This window comes from Lodderomyces elongisporus, chromosome 7 (genome assembly GCF_030384665.1).
Source record: "Lodderomyces elongisporus chromosome 7, complete sequence".
Lineage (NCBI taxonomy): Eukaryota > Fungi > Ascomycota > Pichiomycetes > Serinales > Debaryomycetaceae > Lodderomyces > Lodderomyces elongisporus.
In genome coordinates this window covers 964,327-984,711 of record NC_083679.1, presented here as the reverse complement: position 1 = coordinate 984,711, position 20,385 = coordinate 964,327, and the positions used below count along the sequence as shown (strand labels likewise).

The 20,385-nt window shown below is 36.2% G+C and overlaps 9 protein-coding genes across 9 annotated transcripts; 5 read left to right on the top strand and 4 right to left on the bottom strand. All coding sequences in view use genetic code 12, as the record gives it.

Moving 5' to 3' along the window:
* Nucleotides 1-25: 25 nt before the first annotated feature.
* SHM1 (glycine hydroxymethyltransferase shm1) lies at nt 26-1,486 on the bottom strand (the record flags this gene model as incomplete). The annotated part of the gene is made up of 1 exon (XM_001523693.2): nt 26-1,486. One exon carries the CDS (start codon nt 1,484-1,486, stop codon nt 26-28), a length of 1,461 nt encoding a protein of 486 aa, XP_001523743.2.
* A 504-nt stretch (nt 1,487-1,990) lies between these two features.
* On the bottom strand, nt 1,991-2,926 carry PVL30_005291 (uncharacterized protein; the record flags this gene model as incomplete). The annotated part of the gene is made up of 1 exon (XM_001523692.1): nt 1,991-2,926. The coding sequence occupies one exon, from the start codon at nt 2,924-2,926 to the stop codon at nt 1,991-1,993; it is 936 nt and encodes a 311-aa protein (XP_001523742.2).
* Nucleotides 2,927-4,547: 1,621 nt separating this feature from the next.
* PVL30_005290 (uncharacterized protein) lies at nt 4,548-6,284 on the top strand (the record flags this gene model as incomplete). The annotated part of the gene is made up of 1 exon (XM_001523691.2): nt 4,548-6,284. One exon carries the CDS (start codon nt 4,548-4,550, stop codon nt 6,282-6,284), a length of 1,737 nt encoding a protein of 578 aa, XP_001523741.2.
* An 838-nt stretch (nt 6,285-7,122) lies between these two features.
* On the top strand, nt 7,123-8,880 carry PVL30_005289 (uncharacterized protein; the record flags this gene model as incomplete). The annotated part of the gene is made up of 1 exon (XM_001523690.2): nt 7,123-8,880. One exon carries the CDS (start codon nt 7,123-7,125, stop codon nt 8,878-8,880), a length of 1,758 nt encoding a protein of 585 aa, XP_001523740.2.
* Nucleotides 8,881-11,522: 2,642 nt separating this feature from the next.
* PVL30_005288 (uncharacterized protein) lies at nt 11,523-12,026 on the top strand (the record flags this gene model as incomplete). The annotated part of the gene is made up of 1 exon (XM_001523689.2): nt 11,523-12,026. The coding sequence occupies one exon, from the start codon at nt 11,523-11,525 to the stop codon at nt 12,024-12,026; it is 504 nt and encodes a 167-aa protein (XP_001523739.2).
* Nucleotides 12,027-12,664: 638 nt separating this feature from the next.
* PVL30_005287 (uncharacterized protein) lies at nt 12,665-15,527 on the top strand (the record flags this gene model as incomplete). Its single annotated transcript, XM_001523688.2, has 2 exons — nt 12,665-12,902; nt 13,258-15,527. The coding sequence occupies 2 exons, from the start codon at nt 12,665-12,667 to the stop codon at nt 15,525-15,527; spliced, it is 2,508 nt and encodes an 835-aa protein (XP_001523738.2).
* A 115-nt stretch (nt 15,528-15,642) lies between these two features.
* Nucleotides 15,643-16,674, bottom strand: UFE1 (syntaxin ufe1; the record flags this gene model as incomplete). Its single annotated transcript, XM_001523687.1, has 1 exon — nt 15,643-16,674. One exon carries the CDS (start codon nt 16,672-16,674, stop codon nt 15,643-15,645), a length of 1,032 nt encoding a protein of 343 aa, XP_001523737.2.
* Nucleotides 16,675-17,134: 460 nt separating this feature from the next.
* Nucleotides 17,135-18,038, bottom strand: PVL30_005285 (uncharacterized protein; the record flags this gene model as incomplete). The annotated part of the gene is made up of 2 exons (XM_001523686.2): nt 17,135-17,356; nt 17,502-18,038. 2 exons carry the CDS (start codon nt 18,036-18,038, stop codon nt 17,135-17,137), a joined length of 759 nt encoding a protein of 252 aa, XP_001523736.2.
* A 1,535-nt stretch (nt 18,039-19,573) lies between these two features.
* PVL30_005284 (uncharacterized protein) lies at nt 19,574-20,191 on the top strand (the record flags this gene model as incomplete). Its single annotated transcript, XM_001523685.2, has 1 exon — nt 19,574-20,191. The coding sequence occupies one exon, from the start codon at nt 19,574-19,576 to the stop codon at nt 20,189-20,191; it is 618 nt and encodes a 205-aa protein (XP_001523735.2).
* Between the last annotated feature and the right edge of the window lie 194 nt (nt 20,192-20,385).

Genomic DNA, 20,385 nt, shown 5'->3' with positions numbered 1-20,385 from the left:
CATTGTTTTCGATTTTTTTTTTTTTTTACAAATCACCTGGCACTGGGTATGTTGTTGTCCACTCAGCTACTCTTTGTCCAAGCTCCTTGACTTTGTCACTTTCGTCAGCCAATTTTTTGAATGAAGCCAACAATTCTTTAGGCACTTTACCTTGTTCCTTTGCCTTCAATTCAATTGCAATTGCAACAGCTTCGTCCATGAGCTCAGCAACTTTGGTAAATTCATCAAAACCAAATCCTCTAGTGGTCATTGCGGGTGTTCCAACTCTTAAACCAGAGGGGAAGAGAGCACTAGTGTCACCAGGGATGGTGTTTTTATTTGCAGCAATATTGGCTCTTTCCAAAACAGCTTCTACACGTGCACCATCAATCTTTTTCGAGCTCAAGTCAACCAAGATCAAATGGGTATCTGTACCACCTGACACCAAGTCAAAGCCTTTGCTTTGTAATTCATTGGCAAAATGCTTTGCATTGTCAACAACAGCTTGTTGGTATTTTTTGTAGTCTGGCTCTGCACATTGCTTCAAGGCAACAGCCAAGGCGGAAATGGTGTGGTTGTGTGGACCACCTTGATGACCAGGGAAAACTGAAAAGTTAATCTTTCTTTCCAACTCATATGGGATTTCTTTACCCTTTTTGGTAACTTTTCTAATACCTTTTCTGAAAAAGATCATGGCACCTCTTGGTCCCCTTAATGATTTGTGTGTGGTGGTGGTAACAATATCGGAGTATGGGAATGGGGACTCAGTAACTCCTGCAGAAACCAATCCAGAAATGTGCGCCATATCAGACATCAAGTAAGCACCAACCTTGTCGGCAATTTGTTTCATTCTTTTGTAGTCAATCACTCTTGAGTATGCGGATGCACCAGCAACAATAACTTTTGGTCTAAACAATTGAGCATTCTTTTCCAATGTGTCATAATCAATTAATCCAGTCAGCTCATCCAATCTGTATGGCATGGTTTGGAAATACTTTGAAATAAATGAAATCTTTGCAGTATTGGTTTGGTAACCATGAGACAAATGTCCACCATGAGGCAAGTCCAATCCCATGATTCTGTCACCAACTTCCAAGATTGCCGAATATGTGTAAAGATTTGCTGGTGCACCGGATAATGCTTGCACATTAACTCCCCACTCTTCAGGGTTCAATCCAAAAGCTTCCAATGCACGTTGTTGACAAAGCGACTCAGATTTATCGATAATCTTGTTACCTCCATAGTAACGCTCACCTGGATACCCCTCACTATACTTGTTTTGCATCTCCGATCCAAGCAACTCCATTACTGACTTGGAAGTATAGTTTTCCGAGGGAATCAAACTGATACATTGACGTTGTCTAGTTCTTTCTTGTTCTAAAATGCTAGCCATCTCTGGGTCTACTTCGCTAACAGGTTTCGAAAGGAACGATAATGAACGCACAGAAGCAGTAGAGGACATCAATGCCCTTACTGTTCTTGCTGATTTGAATGATCTTGATAACATTTGGTGGTGGTATTGGTATATCTAGCAACTAATTGACAGGCAAACAACTGGAGTGTTCCTGAGCGGAGATTTTAGTTGACAATATATACGATGAAAAATTAATCTAAAGGAAAAGAGAACATCCAAAAACAAAATAAAAAAAAACCTACTCTCTTACACTTTTTGCTTCTAATAAATGAGTCACGTGGAGATGAACTCGTACGCCTTGCATTTTTGTGGAAGCGAGAGAGAGAGAGAGACAAAAAAAAAAAACAAGAAGAAAGATTATAATAATTGTAACAAAGGGAGTTGGGGGTCTTGGATATACCGAGTCAAAAGCATGATAAGCAGGAGTCAAACTTCAGATAAAAAATAAAGACCTTACCCCGCAAAAGATAAAAGACAAAGAGGCAAGAGTCAAGAGGTAAGATGCAGAGGGTAAATGGCAAACTATGCATTTGTTTTTCTTTCTTTCTTTTTTGTTTTTTTTCTTTTAAGTATATCGGAGATTAAACTCCTATGGTTTTACTTGCCAAATGTCTGCTGGTGATCGAACCCACAAGTGGTATCACAAGTACAAGATTTGACTTCTATCAAGAATTTATAGACTTTGTATATGGAATATCTTTCTAACTGATCAGGTAGTAGCAAGTTACTAATAACATGCTTGACTTTATCAGAATTTACCTGCTCCATTGGCAATAGTGTCCCCAGTTCCTTGTATTCCATATAATCCACGTCACTATGATGTGCCATACTCCAAGGAAATCGTCGTCCATTGAATATATAATAGCAGATAATGCCCAATGCCCACATATCTGCAGCCTTTCCATCATACTTGAGACTGGCAAATGTTTCTGGAGCAGCATACTTTTTCGAGCCAACTAATCCAACTGAAAGTTCGTCTTTAGTTTTAAGCTTATGCGCCGTAGCAAAATCAATAATTTTTATAAACTTAAAGTCTAGGTCAAACACAAGGTTCTCTAATTTCAAATCACGATGGCAGATATCGAGTTCATGAAGGTATTGGACACCGTTGACTATTTGCTTCCAAATACAATACAACTCTTGCTCATTATGATTCAGCATATCTTTTAGCATCGTATGGAGATTTTCACTTCTAGCTGCTTCCATATATAATTTTGCTTTGGAAGATGAGAACGACAGTGGTTCATACTTGTAAACAGTTATGATGTTTTGATGACAACCGAGTTCTTTCAAGATGCAATACTCGTGTAATAACTCATCTGAGTCCTTGTCTAGTGCGACTTTGACAGCATAAAGCGTGGGTGTACAAGAGACGCGTGTTTTGGAAAGTCCCAATGGATTCCTTGTTTGGTATAGCTGAACATATCCACTGATCCCTTTACCTAAAAAGGACAATTTCTTATCGAATTTAGAGATTTTGGGGATCCCTCTTGTTGTAGTTGTATTTGTTGTAGTTGCTGTTAAATTTGTCATGGAACATTTCTTTTTTTTTTCCTATATCATGATGGTTTTCACATGAGGGGGCAGGTAGATGAAATACTTCTTTCTTTTTTTTTTTTTTTTTTACTTTCGCATTCACTATATAACACTCTTTCATTCATATTGTTGTTTATGTTTGTGATCATCTGAAAAGACCACAATACCAAAATAAAAAAGAAAAGGCAAATAAATTGACCATTTGATTGTTCTTCATCTCCAAATGATTTATTGAACTGCCCATCTTTTCATCTACCACCTGCAAATGAGGGAAACAGAGAGCGAGAAGAGTAACGTGGAGAGACTTGAGCTGATTCTGCATAGATTGAAAGAGTTGAACAAGTTATACAAGTTGATATATACATATATATATATTATCTGTATCTTTATAACGTCTTTTGTTTTACTTGATTTTACTATTGGAAAGATGGGTATGGAGATATACTTGTCAACTGTAAAATTTTTGGAATGTTGCAGAGCCCAGGAATTATAATTTTACAAATTGAATCTTGAAAATTTAATTTCCAGATCAAAAGTAAGTGATTTTGATATGAAACTGAGACGAGATTGTAAAACTGAATTGAATGATTTTTGAAAAATTCTGGATTGTGCTATCTACTAGAACATAAGTAAGAGAAAAGACAACAACAACAACAACAACAACAACAACATCATAGACTCTTTAAATGCATTTCACTTTCTATATACCGAGGAAAGATTTTGTTATTGGCAAATACTAGTTGCCGCTAAGAAACAAACAAGGGAACCATTAGCTAAAGATAATTTAGCGCTATAGTCTCTCATTAGTTTTACTCTCTGCATCTTATCATGCCCATCAATGTTTGGCTCTTGTCTTTGATTTTTTTTTACCTTATTTTTTATTTTTTAATTTTATTTTTATTTTTCAATTTTAAACTGCTTACTCTATTATTTCTTTCTTTATGCATTTTCTTGAACTTCCATAGGACAACACGTTTTAATTCTCTCTCTATATTTTTAACAAAACAGGTTCCAAAAAAGAACTCCCATCACCCTTTCCTCAATATTGTTAAACTTCATGAGCTTCTTGTGAGAAAAAAAACAAACCAAATTGCTGTTATTTATAACCTTTATTCAACGTTTATGTTGTTTTTCTGATCTGATCTGATCTGGTTAGCAAATTGAGTTTTTCACGTCCAAACCTTTTTATTTTATTGAGTATTTAGCTATCGTGTATGCGTTTGTGTGGGGTCGGGTTAAAAACTCCTCTTTTTTTTTTATTTTTTTTATTTTTGTTTTTTTTTTTTGCAAATGCGCTTTTTATTTGGACAGTAGCTCTCAGTTTCCTAATTGGGACACGCATTCCGTCTTATCAAATCCACACTTTTCCCTCTTTTTATTTTTATTCTTACTTCTCCTTCCCCTCTCCCGTCTATCTCTCATTTAGATTTGATCTTCAACAACATATAAAGTCCGGTCCATTTCCTGTTGCCAAAAAAACAAATTGTTTCCATTTTACTTATTTTTTCTTTTCCTTTGTTTTTTCTTCTTTTTTTTTACTTTGTTTTTCCTCTTTCTTTATTCTCTTCATTTTCTTCATCTTTTTCCTACACTCATTACTTTACCCATAGTACTTGTCATGACTTCTACTGATTCCATTTTCAAATCCTTCTTAACAAAAGAAGACTTTACTGGCTATGAGGATCCTACCAAGTATGCCGAATACAAGCCAAAGCTTGATGCGTATAGGAAAAGGCTTGCTGATGCAATTCCACAAGAACTTGCAACTAAACTCCCCAAGGACATTAAAGAGTTAATTGCTGAGCAGTTTAATGCCGTAGAGTATCTCTACAATGAAAGACTCTTGTCACCTAAAGAGTTTGAAATCACAGATACTCCAGCCGCTTCACTATTAGCCAATATTGCACTGGGTAAATGGACATCAGTTGAAGTGTACAAGGCATTTGCCAAACGTGCTATTATTGCACATCAATTTACCAATTGTGCTATGGAGTTTTTTATTGACGAAGGATTGAAGCGTGCAGAAGAGTTGGATGCATACTATAAAAAGAATGGATATACAGTGGGTCCATTGCATGGTTTACCAATCTCGCTTAAAGAGCACATCAAGTACAAAGGCAAGATTACTCATGCTGGATACGTTTCACTAATTGACAATGTTGCCGACGAGCATGCAGCAAATGTTGAAATCTTGTTGAAATTGGGTGCTGTTTTTTACATTAGAACGTCTCAACCTCAAACGCTTATGCACTTGGACTCAGCCAATAATTTCACTGGCTTAACAAAATGTCCCTTCAATTTGCTTTTGTCGAGTGGTGGCTCGTCATCGGGAGAAGGCGCTGTTGTTGCTTTTGGAGGTAGTGTCATTGGAATCGGTTCTGATATTGGAGGGTCTATTAGAGCTCCAGCCGCATATTCTGGTTGCCATGGATTTAGACCAACTACACGTAGAGTCTCTTTATTGGGATCAGTATCCAGTGGTGCAGGTCAGGAATCTGTACCTGCAGTAGCTGGACCATTTGCAAGGTCTATAGATGACATCGAATTATGGTTCAAACACTACATCAATGATGGTAAGCCATGGAACTATGATGCATGGACATTACCTATGCCATGGAGAGAAGTTGAAAAGCCCAAAGCTAAAGAAATAACTGTTGCTGTTATTAGAGATGATGGATTGGTAAGAGTCTCACCTCCTATTAGACGCGGTATTGATGAAGTTGTAAGTAAATTGAAAGCTGCCGGTGTCAAGATTGTTGAGTTTACTCCACCAAGTACCAAACTTGCTTATGAGACAGTTAACAAGATGTACAATTGTGATGGTAACCATATGCAGCGGAAATTGTTGGGCCAAAGTGGCGAGCCATTGACCAAGTTGACCAAATGGAACTTGAACTATGGAGATGGTTCTAAGCAATATACTGTTGCTGAGAATAGAGAATTGAATGTCATTAGAGATAAATTGAGGAATGAGTATAATGATTATATGGTGCAGAACAATGTTGATTTCATCTTGTCTCCTGCTTATAATAATGTTGCACCGCATTCTGAGGAGGTGTTTAACTGGTCATACACAGCTTTGTTTAACATTTTGGATTTGCCTACATTGAGTTTCCAAACTGGGTTGGTTCAAGACCCTAAAGTGGATGTCTGGACGGAAGAAGATAAGCAATATACGTATAGATCAGAGTTGGAGAAATTGGAGAATGAAAACTACAAACCGGAAGAGTTTAAGAAGGCGCCAATTGCATTACAATTGAGCGGTAGAAGATACTTTGACGAAGAAGTGGTTAGTGCAGGTAAGCTTATTGTTGACGATATCTTAAAGGTGAACTTATATGAGCAAAGTAAATAAATCAATAAATAAATAAATAAATAGATAGATAGAAGATTAGAGAATATTTTTGATCGATAGACCCGAATTTTCCCAAAGAAGAAACTGCAAGCGTTTATGTAAAATTATATATCCTAACCATCAATAGTTTGCGAAATACATAAAAAAAAAACAGGGAGAAAACAAAAAATATCGGAATTAATTGATTGATTGAGAATGTGAAACGGAAATAAAATTCAACAACACCTTTTTTTCTTGTTTTGAAGTTTATTTTGCATTGATATGAGGAACTTCCTATTGGTCTCAGTCGTTATCTGAAAAGAATGAGATAAAATTTAATCTAGTGCTCAGGAGAAAGAAAGAGTTCGACAGAGAATAAGCGCGCGTAAAGCCAGACCCGCTATCGTTTTGTGTAACATAATTTCTCTTCCCCCTCCTTCCATGTTTTTGTACTCCACCTGCTTGAATCTGGTCTTTAAATTCGATTACTTTCCGAAATATCGAGATCGCAAGTTTAAATAGAACTGGAAATTACCTCTCGCCATTCCACCAAGTTTGCCTTTTTTTACCTTTATACTTTTGCTTCTCTTCTATTTCCACAATATCTTTTTATCTATCTGAAACCATTGAACAGTATAATCAATCGAAGCAACCAATTTGTAAACAAAGAAGAGGAAACGGAAACGGAAAGGGAAAAGACAATATTATATTCTAAAAGCAGGACGTGTTTCTTGAGTTTTTCATTGATATTTTCTATTTCATTTATTATTATTTCAAAAACTTTTTATTTTTTTGATTTCCAAAATCAAATTCTTTTAGTTCATAAGTGATAGACCAAAAAAAATAAAAAAAAATTACAATGGCCATTGATCCAGTGAGTGACAAACTATTCCATTCTTTGCTTACAAAAGACGATTTGTCAGGCTACGAAGACCCTACAGAGTTTGAGAAATGGATTCCCAAAATTAAAGCATATAGACAAAGACTAGCAGATGCTATACCAAAGGAGCTTACTACAGAGCTACCAAAACCGGTAGATACCTTAATTGAGGAGCAATTTGACTCCATATCTTATTTGTATAATGAAAAGCTTCTTTCACCCAAAGAATTTGAAATCACCGATTCCTCGGGATCAAGTATTGTAAACAAAATTGCCCGTGGTGAATGGACATCAGTTGAAGTGTACAAGGCATTTGCCAAACGTGCTATTATTGCACATCAATTTACCAATTGTGCTATGGAGTTTTTTATTGACGAAGGATTAAAGCGTGCGGAAGAGTTGGATGCATACTATAAAGAAAAGGGCCATACAGTGGGTCCATTGCATGGCTTGCCAATTTCTTTAAAGGAACATATTGCATTAAAGGGTAAAATAGGCCATGTTGGTTGTGTTTCATTGTTGGATAACATAATGGAGAAAGACTCTGTTACTGCAAAAGTCTTGTATGACTTGGGCGCAGTATTCTACATTAGAACCAATGAGCCACAGGCTTTGTTGCATTTGGACTCGGGTAACAATATTACTGGTTTCACGAAATGTCCATATAATTTGCTTTTATCGAGTGGAGGCTCCTCATCTGGTGAAGGTGCCGTTGTTGCGTTTGGTGGTAGTGTTATGGGAGTGGGGTCCGATATAGGAGGCTCGATTCGGTCGCCTGCTGCATTTTCTGGCTGCCATGGGTTAAGACCGACATCTAGAAGAATTAGTGGTAGAGGCGTTGTTGGTGGCGAAGGTGGTCAAGAAAGTGTTGTTGGTGTTATTGGACCGTTGAGTCGTACAATTGAAGATATCGAGCTATTCATGAGGACGTATATCAACAATGGTGAGCCATGGAATTTAGACCCTTGGAGCTTGCCAATGAAGTGGAGAGATGTTGAGCAACCAAAGATTTCGAATTTGAAAATCGCTGTTGTAAGAGATGATGGCGTTGTGAGAGTTTCGCCACCAATAAGACGTGGACTCGATGAAGTTGTGAATAAGTTGAAAGCTGCAGGTGCAACTATTGTTGAATTTACTCCGCCAAGAGGTAAACTAGCCTATGATACTGCAATGACCTTGTACAATGCTGATGGAAACAAGGAGCTACGTGAATTATTTTCGGCTTCGGGTGAGCCCATACCAAGATTAACCAAATGGTATTTGAATGCAGGAGAAGGTACGAGAATGCATACAACTTATGAGAATCGTCTACTAAATGCCACAAGGGATAGGTTTCGTGAGCAATATACTGATTATATGGTTGAGAATAAGATTGATTTCATTTTGGGTCCTGCCTACAATAATGTTGCTCCGCACAGTGAAGAAGTTTATAATGAATCATATACAATCATTTATAATCTTTTGGATTTCCCCAGTTTGGTGTTTCAAACCGGATTGAGACAAGATCCAGAGGTTGATACTTGGACCGAGGAGGATAAGAAGTTTAAGTATAGGAACGGTATGGAAGAGTTGGAAGATCGGAGTTATGACCCCAAAAAGTTTAAAGGTGCGCCTATAGCATTACAGTTGAGTGGTAGAAGATACTTTGATGAAGAAGTGGTTGCTGCAGGAAAAGCCATTGTAGATCTTTTGGAGGCAGATTTGTTGAAGCCAGAGACATTGCTTAGGGGAAAGTAGTAGATTGCTTTTCTTCTAGTCCATTTCCAATTTTCAACCACCACTTTGTTTCTAGAGAAGTGGTTGGGTTTCCCTCTTGTTATTTGTTTTTGAGAAAGCAAGAGAGAAAGAAAAAAATTTATAGATAGATTCTGAATTATTGATTGATTTTTGATTTATTAGAGAGAGAGAGGAAAGAAAAAACAAAAGTAGAAAATGATGAAACATTGTAAGCTTGTATACTCGTTGTAGATTTAGTTACTGATAAATTCGTATAACTTTGCTTTGTTGAGATGAAGAAAAGTCTTTTTTTTTTTTTTTTTTGGTTGGTAAAAGCAATATTAATGGGAGAAAAGTATCGGTTATAGGAAGTAGTTGGTATTGAAATAAGGTTTAGAGAAAAATGTCCCGTGCCACGTTCCAGCCTAAGTAAATAGAGCGAATCCAGAAAAGAAAAAAGAAGAAGAAGGTATAATAAACTTTCGGCTCAACTTGACTTCAAATTAAACGAAAAGTTGAAATACAAACAAACAAAGAAACAACATCTTTTATATCTAATAGTGGAAAAGTGTTGTGGAAATAATCTGTGCATATGTAGTATAGCTCAATGGAAATGTCACAAGGAAAGTTTATTTGAAAAAAAATAAAATAAAAAAACAAAGTCTCTTTTGAATGCTAGAATATTCAATGGAAATGTGTTTCTTTGGTGGTTTGTAGAAAAACAAAAGATACAAAACACAAATTCTACAGTCAAAACCTAGTCAAGTTACTACAAACCTCTTTATGATTGCTATTGCAAATATAATCAACACTATATATACACGTCATACGCGGCCACATAACCATTTTGCGAGTTTTCCTACTTTATTAAGAATTTATAGGCTATGTTAACCCGCGAAAAGGAAAAGACAACCATCCACACATCCACACACACAAACATACAAACACACAAACACATACACATTAACAATTTCATAGGAGAAGCAGTTTACTAGAAAAAAAAAAGGAAAGAATAAAAGAGGAGTAGAGTAATAAACAAAAAGGTGCAGGACCTGGCTGTATCAATGGAATTTAGTCTAATTCAGTTCCCGCAAACCAACATACTTTCCGCGTCCAATTTTCTTACGTCAACTTGCCAAGCGCAAGTCGGCATCTGGAAATTAATACTTGATAGTGTTGGAATAAAGTGTAAAAGGGTATTTGCTATTACCATATATATATACATACACGTATATATATATAAATACGTGTATATACATTTCTTATACTTTTGTTTGTGTATGTTGTGAGAAAATTTCCATAGCAACGTAATGCAATGGCACTTACTTTTTCCATCTCAAAATTCTCTTTCTCTTTTTTTTTTTTTTTATTCCCCAACTCAGTAGCAAGAAAACGGTTGCATCAACCACGTTTCACAAGAGTTGCAAAAATTAAAATTTACTGACAATCTCTTCCTAAACTTTACTTTTCAATTGTTTTGCGATGCCCTATATTCACACTGTTGTCTAAACCAAGAAGAAGAAGGAAAAAAAAAGTAGGCAAAAAATAGAATAGCAGTGCAAATGGTTTGTATACCCTGGAAATGTGTAAAAGAGAAATAAAAGTTTAATTTCTTGTTGAACAACAGTATTAACGATGTATATATATGTGTATATATCCGCTACTTTGGTGATATTAGAGTAAGAGAATAGATATCAATTACCAAGACTAGAAACACAATTAAAACAACCTTCTCATAACTCTATACCTTTTTGTTTCCGATCTGTGGAAAAATATATTAGACTCTTGCTGTTGAAAATCAATATAGTGACATCACCCAAACCCATTATATTACAGCAACAGTTGCTGTAATATATAGTGTCAAAGTTCTCGTGAGAAAATTGGAGAGCTGGTGTTGGAGGGGAAGGAATAAGGTCGTGGAGAAGGAAAAAGACTAAAGTTTGTGAGACAAAAGCTTCAAGTAAGTAGAAGAAGAAGAGGAACAAGGGGAAGACAAAAAAAAAAGTCAACCAAAACTTATTCCCTGTTTTTGTGCAAAGGTTAACATGGTTGCTGTTGAATCATGGGTTCCCCTTTATCACAATTTCCTTATCTTCCCTTAACTCCTCTTCTTCTTCTCTCCCCTCCCCCTCTCCCCTCTCGTTAGTTTAGTGAAAAAATAGAGTAAGATAAAAGAAGAATAAAGTATTACAACTGAATCTCTATGCAAAGATGCCTATGATTCTCTTTTAGTTTTACTTAACGACTTTTTCTCTCTTTTCGCTTTTTTTATTTTCTGTTTCTTTGGTGGGGAGGAAGAGGAATTCCTCTTATCGTGCGGTTTTTGTACTTACACGTAATCCGCGACGTAATTACTTGTACATGGCGCACGAGGGTTATGAGTATGCATTTGAGTTGACGTCTATGGTGACATCAACGGATCTCCGTTTCACAATATTGCAAGTTTATGAGAGCCACATATCCATAGTGATGCATAGAAAATATGTCTTCATAAGTCAATATATATATATATATATATATATAAAGGGGAAGCTTTGCAACAATTTGAATTTTAAATTCGTGTAATACTCCACAGAATAGAATTACAATTGCAGTTACAGTTACAGTTACAGTTACAGTTACAACTACTTCACCATCTCGCCACACCTACTTCTCCTTGAATAATGTTGCAAACTATTATGAACTTGACGCTTTTTATAAGCCAGTTGGAAGACGACAAATACTTGAATGAATCACTACTCAGTGAGCCTGAATTCATCATTACCTCACTCCCACCTTTGTACCTAGCGTCAAAAATTGCAAACGGCACCTATACTTCATCAGAGGTTACAGCTGCATTTGTCAAAAAATATCTTATAGCCCACTATAGCAGTGGTATTAACCCTCAGGTATATCAGGAGATTCACGAAGCATTGGCCATGGCCAAATTCTTGGATGCTTACTACAAAAACACAGGCAAATCAACAATAGGTCCATTACACGGACTTCCCGTCAGCAAAGACCAGTTGTCTGCAATACTGTCGCCTTTTGAAGGTGTTGCCGATGATGCATTGGGCTATGTCAAATTGAACTTTACTCACTATGATTTAAGTGGCAGTCTACAGGGTCCTGTGTCACCAAGAATGAACCCATCGATTGTAAAAGGTGCAAATGCAGTGTTGGCATAAGTGGCTGATAGAACCCCAGGAAAAGGAATTAGTTTTCCTTTCTCCATTTTCCTTTTCCCTTTTTTCATTTCTTACTCAAATGCTTTTTTTTAACTTTAAATCTTTTCTTTTCAATTTCAATCTCAATTTCAATTTCATTTTCAATTTCAATTTTATGTTCAAAGCTCGGATTCAGGTTCAAAAATTTCGGATTCGCTTTTGACTTTAAGCTTTGAAATGACTGTTGTATATCAGCTGGTTCCATGGTATTACATAGTATTTATTAGATCTTCACCGTTTGGATAACGTCAATAAGATATTCTATTTGCATTATAACATTAAACAATAAATACAACTAGTAAATTTAACATCTCTATTGCTATTGAGTGGTTTATTGCCATTATATTTTTTTTCTTTTGAGAAAAAAAAAAACAGACAAACTGAAATTTTGTGCGCGCGCAGACAGGTTAGAGAGAGAACAAAGAAAGAAGAAAAAAAATGATAATTTGATTTTTTTTTATAAAGAACAATTTTCATTAAATGGAAATTGAAGCGAAAGAAGGAAAAGGAAGCAGTGGACCTTAGGTACAGGAAGCTCGCAACTTCAAATATACAAACACACACACACACACACGTTTTATACCTAATCTTCACCAACCATGGATTACGACGAAGATGAATTAGACTATAACTCGCATGAAGACATTGATGAGTTTGATGAGGATAAACTCAATAATGAAGAGTATGACTTGTTGCATGAGCAACTTGTTCACTTGAAAGCAAAGCTCAAGGCATATAATGACGAGATTCCCGAAATCGACTTGAAAGAAGCATTGTATTTCAACTATTTTGAGTTAGAGCCTTCTATTGAGGAGTTGAAAGGTAAATTCAAACAAAGTATGTATAATCACATCTAATGGTGTTTCCTTTTTATTACCTGTTTATGTCTATGTTTCTGTTTCTGTTTTATTGTTCCTTCCCTTGACTTCTAATCTTTCTTTTCTATCAGTATTTTCGCCCTTCTCATCAGAGCAATGCTAATTTCGAGATAACTCCAGATTCACCAATTTTTCAGTGAGCAGAAAAAACCAGAAAAAATCAGAAAAAACCAATAAAACCAAAAAGCCTGAGAAAAAACAAGACTAATAAATTGCGCTTAAGAATATTTGAAAGGCAACCTTGATTCTTGCAACCAATTCAACAACTATTACAACCACAACTACTACAAGTACAACAACAACAACAAGCATAGTAATGTCCAAGTTAGCAAAATTAGCAAAACTACGAGCTCAGCAAAGAGAAGCAGAACAGCAACAACCACAACCACTGGAGCAGAATGATAAGCTGATACTAGAAGAAGATAGTGTTAAGCCCTTGACTTCTCCACAAGCACCATTGTCGAAACTTGCTGCTCTTGCAAAATCAAGATCTTCAAAACCAACAACAAATATAGCAACAGGTGCAACAGCAGATGCAACAGAATCCGCGACAAATGTTTCAGCTAATATCACCCCCACTAATAAACTGCATAGCTCTATTCTTGACCAATTTACAAACAAATCCAGCTCAAACGAATCATTATCTCTGCGACCGTTACCAGTTTTACTCAGACATAAACTCAAACTCAAAAATACAGGAGAACAAAAAACTCAGACTGATTCCGTAGTAAATTCTCAGAAGGAGCATGGTTCAATCTCTTTACCGTTTCAGATACCCTTTGATATTCAATTGGACAACTCATTGATTCTCGAAACTCCAAAAGAAAGCGTTTCTGTACTATGGTGTCCAGAACAGAAGCTGCAGAAGCAACAGAAGCAACAACAACAACAACTTTATGAATCAGAGCAAAATAGCAATCTAGACAATACATCTCAAAAGAGAAGGAAGTTGCTTGGGTCAATTCTTCAACCACTTACTAACTTTAATATCTCTACAGAAAAAACAACAAAGACAAAAGAAAACTTTAACAAGCCATCACCGGACGACGAGGTGCTCAATGCCCAAAAACAAGCATTTGAAGGTGTAAAAGCACTACTGATTAACGAACAAAAAGAACAACAACAACAACAACAACAACTTCAGAAGGACAAAAACAGTGCTGCAAAAATAAAAGAGACCAAACCTTTTAAAAAAATAAACATTGAAGATGAGATTAGTAAAAATCCATTTTTCGCAAAGCCACACAAGTCATTTGTTGTTATCGGCCATGTGGATGCCGGAAAATCCACACTCATGGGAAGACTTCTTTTTGATTATGGCATTGTTGATGCCAAAACAGTCAATAAATTGGTCAAGGAGAGTGAAAAAATCGGCAAAGGTTCATTTGCACTTGCATGGATCATGGATCAGACCGAGGAAGAAAGAAGCCATGGAGTTACTGTAGATATTTGTGCTACTGACTTTGAAGTGGCTTCTACAAGATTTACAGCGATTGATGCTCCAGGACACAAGGACTTTGTTCCACAAATGATTAGTGGTGTTTCGAATGCCGATTTTGCATTACTTGTAATTGATTCCATCACAGGAGAATTCGAAGCTGGCTTTGCACTAGATGGTCAAACAAAAGAGCATACCATCTTAGCCAAGAACTTTGGGGTGCAAAAATTGTGCGTCGTTGTCAACAAGATGGACAAGGAGGACTGGAGTCAAGTCAGATTTGATGCTATTAAAAATCAGATGTTGGAATATTTAACAAGCGACGAAGTTGGATTCGAACCTTCACAAGTGGATTTTATTCCCATTTCAGGTTTAACCGGAAATAACGTTGTAAAACGCGATGATTCCATTAATGCTTTTTCATGGTATACTGGTCCTACTCTCGGACAATACCTTGAGTTTGTAGATATTGAGGATCAGAATAATAAGCAACTGGTGATAAGAGATTCATTCTACTTTTCAGTCCAGGATGTATATAGAGATAAAGGTGATTTGAAAGTGAATGGAAAAGTGACTAGTGGGTACGTTCAAGCAGGAGAAACACTCGTTGCTTACCCAAGTGGAGAAGCATTGCAAGTACAAACAGTTAAAGTTGCATTGAATTTGGTTGACTTTGCCATTAAAGGTCAATTGGCTACACTCTCATTCAAGACTAGTCAACTTTCCAATGAGGCAGTTGATCCAATTAGAGTTGGTGATATTTTGAGTAAACAAGGAATGCTGATCAAGGTAACAAAATCTTTTACTGCATCGATACATTTGTTCAACATGGACAAACCATTGATTGTTGGTATGCCATTCGTATTGTTTAGAAACAGCAGCCAAACTCCAGCACGTATATCAAACATTGTTGAGATTACAAATAGTGACAAGAAAAAGAAAAAGAAGAAGAAAATTTTGCATTTGAATTCAAAACAAACTGCTATTGTCGAGATCGAGGTAGATGAGGGCAACTCGATACCTATAACCACATATGAGGATAATGCTAAAATTGGTAGAATTGTGCTTAGACGCGAAGGACGCACAATTGGAGCAGGTACTGTGATATCAACCGACGTAAATAGTAAAGTAGAAACTACAGATTGAATTTTGCAGTTAATTTACATTTGTATTCTATTTTTTTTTTTTTTTTTTTTTTATTTTTTTCTATTCCTTTTTTATTAATTTTTTTTGTTCTTCCCCCTCTTTTTAACACCTATGTTTATATAAATTTCAAAAAATCTATAATGACCAAAAGACAGCCTAAAGCTATACATATGACAACAAGGTAGTTTGCACCTCTTTTGTTCTTCTTCGTTGCTTTGTTCAATGTTTTGTTTCCTGCCGTAACTTCCATCTCCACTTCCGAATGAGCATCAATGAGATTGTTAATCAGATCTCCTTGCTCTTGTAATTTAAAGCTCAACTCATTCTGAATGTTAATGATATCCAAAATTGAGTGTTGTATCTTGTCGACTTGTTTCAACTGAGTATTTTTCATATTCAACAATTCTTTGTTCTCTACTTCTAATTCTTGTAACTGCTGTTGACTCAACGTTGGCGGCACATTTTCATCCTCCTGGTCTTGTTCCACTTCCACATTTTGTTGAATCTTTTCTAAATTTGTAAATATCTCGCTTTCATTCAAATTCAAATCATCAACATTATTGTCAGCGTAGTCGTCATCATCATCATCATCAATATTTTGAAATTCCAACAGGTTGAGTTGTCTTTCTCTAGATGCTCGCTTCCGTTGCATGGTTTCAAATTTCTTACTCACATAATTCAAACTCTCCATTAGAAACCGCAAAATCTGCATTCTATGCTTGGCTATAGTATCAAAATACAAGACTTGTTCAGAGGCAGCATCCTCACCATCATCTCCAAAGCCAAAAGAGAACCATCGTTTGGGTAAATTCTGCAGTACCATTTCTTGACGTTTTGTCTCATAGGTTTCAAGCAATGCTAATTTCTTGAAACATTGTTGGATCTTGACATTAAAGTCTTCATCAATCTTATCCTTTGTCATTGAGCTTGCTTTAGACTCTGAGATGGCAAGATAGTCTGTCTTGATGCTGGATATAAACGCATTGAGGTTTACTAATACTTGGTAAAACTCAAAAGATTCTTTATAGAACGTGTCCTTTAATTTGTATTGCGCTTCGTCCAGGCGGTGTTGTTGCTTGGGTCGGGCATGAAATTCTGACGTTACAATGTCAACACATTGATTGAATTGTGGAGTAAGATCAGTCATTGGTTTTGTTTGAGATTGGAAAGAAAATAATTTGCTAGAAGCAATAATATGAATTCGAGTTGGAGTCTGAGTTTGAATCTGAACCTGAGTCTGACCCTGAGCTTGATTGAGTGAGAGAGAAAGAGGCAGGGAGTGGAAACGGGGAGGGGATTATTATTATATTAAAATAAGTACCTCTAATTTGTTTTAGCAAGATAATGTAAAGTATCTTGGTGGATTTGATTTCAGAGAGCACGCGCTAGAAAAATATATGCAAAGAAGATTGCAAAATTGCGAAAACGTCAAAAAAAAATTAATTAATGGAGATTTCTTCACGATCAACATGTATTACATTTATATTCAATCTAATTTAGTGGCTGCTATAAAACTAATCTAGTTTGTTGATAGTTACATCTACCAAAGTGTTCTTTCTCTCACTTCTTCCCCCTCCCTCCCACTCGGTTTTATTGGCATTAAACCATTATGCCGATAAGTAATCGGTACATTTGGTAATTTCAACAGCATCTTCACCATTAGGGAATTTAACCTTGACTGTCTCCGTCTCATACAAGATATTCCACCTACCGATAAATTCGTCACCATTAGGATTTGGATGGTCAGCATTGTACTTTTTCTTTTCTTCCGGAGTCAATCTGACATACTTCATATACTCAGGAACTCCTGGTCTAAGAATATTGTCCGCCTATAGTATTTGAAAAGTTAGTATATTTCATGTTCTCCATTTAATGGCTAGAAATTTTTTAAATATTTTGGTTTTCAATTTTTTTTTTCTTTCAGTCTTTCTTCTTTTCTCTATTCTTTGTTCTCTTTTTTTACCTAATACATACAGTTATGATTGTTCCTGGTGCAACAAAGTTCAATGATTCCAACTCTCTAAGATCAGGCACGTACAAGTCTTTCCAATGATCAATAAAGATGAAATCAATTGGTTTCAGTCCATGATTTCTACTCAATCTCTCCTTGAATTCGACTAAAGTGTACGCTGCTTTACCAACGATAATTTCTATTTTCTTGGACAACCCCGCCAACTCAATCACATCTTTGGCAATTTTAGCAAAATCTGCATTTGCTTCAAAACTGAAATACTTGGCTTCGGGGTCCTCGACCAACTCATTTGCAAAAAGAACCGCAGAGTACCCCAAATACCCGCCCAATTCAATCATGATTTTGGGGCTTTTTTCTCTAATATGCTTTGAAATGATTTTACCCTTCTCTTGGCCAATATTCATGAAATGCTCAGGGTACTCATCGATAATTTTAAGGACTTCGTGTGGCTTACCTCTAATTGCGTCCTTCTTTTCCTTTGGTAAGTTTAACAAATATTGGTGGAATCTTTCCTCTTTGGATTCTGTTGAGTCAGACATGTTTCTATATGTATGTGTATATATTTATTTATTTTTATATATATATATCTTTTAAATTTGTTTTCTTGAGCGAGTCCGTTATTTGTCAATTGACTTAAGTTGAGTTAAGCTAGTTTTGAGTTGAGTGAGACTGGACACAAAGGTTTGTTGATATTGTTATTTGAAGAAAAGCAAGAAAAGCATTAAAAAAATAGGATTAGAACATGGGGATATTGCTTTTAATTTATATAATTGGAGGGACGACGCGAGTTGCAAATATAATCAATTTCTTTCTTTATTCTGCCCCCCCCACTCCCCCCATATATTCTTATCCCTTTCCACACCCCGCTTTTCCGTAGTGTGCACGAGGAATGAAAAGAAGAGAGGAAGATAAAGAGAAAGGGAGAGAAAGGGAGAGAAAGAGAGAGAGAAAGGGAGGGAAAGGGAGAGAGAGAGAGAAACTATATGTTTGTGTGTTTGTGTAAGTGGTTAGGCAACGACTTAGTACATCTTCGTTAAACCCCGTGTGCACTTCTTCCTTCTATTCCACCTCCTTGTTTCTTTTTTCTTTCATTCTCCTAATTCCCGAATAATCGACAGAACTAGAGCAAAAGAGTGGCGTAATAGAAAAACTAGGGCCGTGTGAAGGGAAGGTTCAAGCATTTGTAGAATTTAGTGCTCCAAAAACAGTGCGGTCCGAGGGGACTCTTGTATCGGATCGGTAAGGATTGGCCGCGATCGGGGAATGGATTTCAATTGTTTAAAAAAAATTGGGGATAGTTGTAGAGCTTATCTTATTGATCAATCGATATTTGTTTTTTTTGGCTATTTCAAGTTTATAACGAGCTCTTGAACCTGTGAAAAAAAAATTCATGAGCGACTAAGCCATGTTTAACATTGGTTAATTGGCATTGCAAATGTTAGCTTGCCTTGCTCTTGCTCATATCTCGTTCAAATAACAATAACGACGACAACAACAACGACTAAGAGAAAATAAAAAAAATGGAACGAGCCACAGCCATTTCGTTTTCTTTGCACTACATTGATAAGGCTTGTAAATTGATTTTTTACATCAAGGCTATATTGCCACAATTACAAACACTTTCTTTATCTCAATTTGATTTTGATAGTTAATGTCAACTTTTAAAAAGTGTGCTGTAATATTTCTCGCAGCACTTGTGAAAGTTTTCCCTAATTATGTCTCTCACCGTCGAGAAGACTCACAAATTGACATTTCCCGCTCTTCTTTGTCGCTCTTCTTTGCTCTCACTCTTCTCAGTTTACTTTTGATTATTGGATTTTTGGTTATTTTTTTGGATTCCATCAAAACAGAAACGGAAAAAAAATACCACAAAATAGTCTCTCTCCATCTTAGTCTCCATCTCCGTCTCAGTGACCATCTTCCTTTCCCTTATCATTCTCATAATCACATCCGACGTCAAACACTAGAACACTAACACACTAGCACATTAACATACTGGTACACTAACACACTAGCACATTAATACACTAACACAGTATTTCTCTCTCCTTTGCTATCTACTTTGTCGATGAAAATGGTAGAACCACAGATAGAAGCTACTTACTCTAATGACTTATTGGAAAGATTTGATCGACTAAAACGTAAACGACAGGAGACAATAAAATTAAATAAGATCGATGCTGCACAAGATTCACGACGAAGGCAATTAGTTACAATCTCGAGGGCTTATCAGCATTTGCCAAATAACAATGCCTATAATTCCCGTGCTGATTCCAAGAAAGATCTCACCGATTTAGAGAGGGCGATGGAGTACACCATCGAGGAGTGTGAAAAATGGGACAAGAAGCAAGAGAGAAAAGCCAACCACGGCATTCATGATCAAGTGAGGCTAGCAGAATCCTCCTATTACAAAGAAATTGAAAAGATTCCAATCGATATAGAAGCATATAAAGCGCAAAAGGCGGAATTGCAGAATGAGAGTCATAACGCCCAGCAGTTGAGCTCAGCGATACAACCACTCAAAAAAGTCAAGGAAGAAGTGAGCCAAATAGTCAAGACATCAAAAGATCGAAAATACAAAAAGAGAGCTCGTGACCGCCTGAGTGAATTGCAGGATGTTGACGGATTCATAAACGAAAAGAACAAACAATTCAACATGAAATTGAATAGACAATACCATGGAAGCGAATAATCATTTAAGAAACAAGAATATTCAATAGAATTTCTCAATCCCATCACACTCTATACTTATAGTTAAATACACTTTTATATGGAACATACAAATAATTGTTCTGTCATGTGTTTGTCATATAGTTACTGTTCTCCTCCCCTTCCCCCCCTCTTTCACCTTCGATAATCTCTATCTACTTCCCACTACTGTAATCA